This window comes from Cucurbita pepo, unplaced genomic scaffold (genome assembly GCF_002806865.2).
Source record: "Cucurbita pepo subsp. pepo cultivar mu-cu-16 unplaced genomic scaffold, ASM280686v2 Cp4.1_scaffold003353, whole genome shotgun sequence".
NCBI lineage: Eukaryota > Viridiplantae > Streptophyta > Magnoliopsida > Cucurbitales > Cucurbitaceae > Cucurbita > Cucurbita pepo.
In genome coordinates this window covers 1-1,149 of record NW_019649366.1, presented here as the reverse complement: position 1 = coordinate 1,149, position 1,149 = coordinate 1, and the positions used below count along the sequence as shown (strand labels likewise).

At 40.1% G+C, this 1,149-nt stretch overlaps 1 protein-coding gene across 1 annotated transcript; it reads right to left on the bottom strand.

Moving 5' to 3' along the window:
* Positions 1–4: 4 nt before the first annotated feature.
* Positions 5–1,132, bottom strand: LOC111786908 (WUSCHEL-related homeobox 13-like; the record flags this gene model as incomplete). The annotated part of the gene is made up of 1 exon (XM_023667108.1): positions 5–1,132. A coding segment is annotated over exon 1 (441 nt), but the record flags the coding sequence as incomplete, so codon positions are not given.
* Positions 1,133–1,149: the final 17 nt, after the last annotated feature.

The window sequence follows — 1,149 nt, the reverse complement described above, 5'->3', positions numbered from 1 at the left end:
TATCAGCTTTGTTGGTGTTTGGATCCAGGAAATGCAGTTCATAGTGCATCTCAGGACTCTGGAAGCCCATGTTCTCCCCCAAAGGTGCAGAGGTTTGAGGAGTTTGAAAATCCACAGGTTTTGTCTTCTTATCTTTCGGCGACTCGACTTCTGTATCCAATTCTGATTCACCATACGCAGGCGCTGTACCCTGCTGCTTCCTCTTTGATCGAGCACGCCTGTTTTGGAACCAATTATAGACATTTGATTCAGAAATTTGCCCATGTTGACCCAGTTCAGAGGTAATCTCTTTGATCTTTTGCTTGCTAGGAGTTCCATTCCCTTGCTCGAATATACGCTCCAAGATCTGAAGTTGCACGGGCGACGGAGTCCATCGCTGTCTAGAAGTAATTTTGTGGCTGGAAGATGCCATCAATGGCTCATAGTACACACTACCTAACCTCATTCCTGCAAAGCAGCAAGACACAAGCTTTAAGCAAGTGCATAGAGGAGGCTCATCAGATTGTCTCCAAGATCATACAGGAGCAGAAAGCAGTTTCCAGTTTCTACAAGTCGAAGCCATATCACCACAACAATCTTAAACCAAGAACAATGAATGAATATTATTATCAAAACTGTCGAGTTTTCACCTGGCTTATTCAGCATACAAAAAGTTGTACTGAAGAAAATATATCCTCATTCTCACCCGTTTGATTAACGGTGATGACGATTTTCCAAAATTATAAATCAAAAAATTTCACTTCTTCATAGGAATACTCAAGAAATAGTTGAAAAAACAAACAATTTTTTTGTTGTTTTGCAAAAAGTAGATCACTCGGCGGTTATTAAAGCGCCTCATAATTAAGATAACCATCCTGCAAACAATGAAAGAAGAGGGAAATAAATGCTTTACGGCAGGGCAGTCTTCCACGCCCCAAAGGACCATAAAAAGATGGATAGCAACACAAAAGGGGAAACCAGTAATCTTACACCATTAGATGTTTGCCCTTTCTCGAGGTAACAAATAGCTCAAAATGGCCAGACGCTTTTCCAAAGCAGAAAAAAGAAACAACAAAGCTTGCACCATACAAATTGAACAGAAAGACAGCAATCAAAATTCAATACAAACGATCGAGAAGAAAGCAGGCAATCAATAATCCAAAAAAAAAA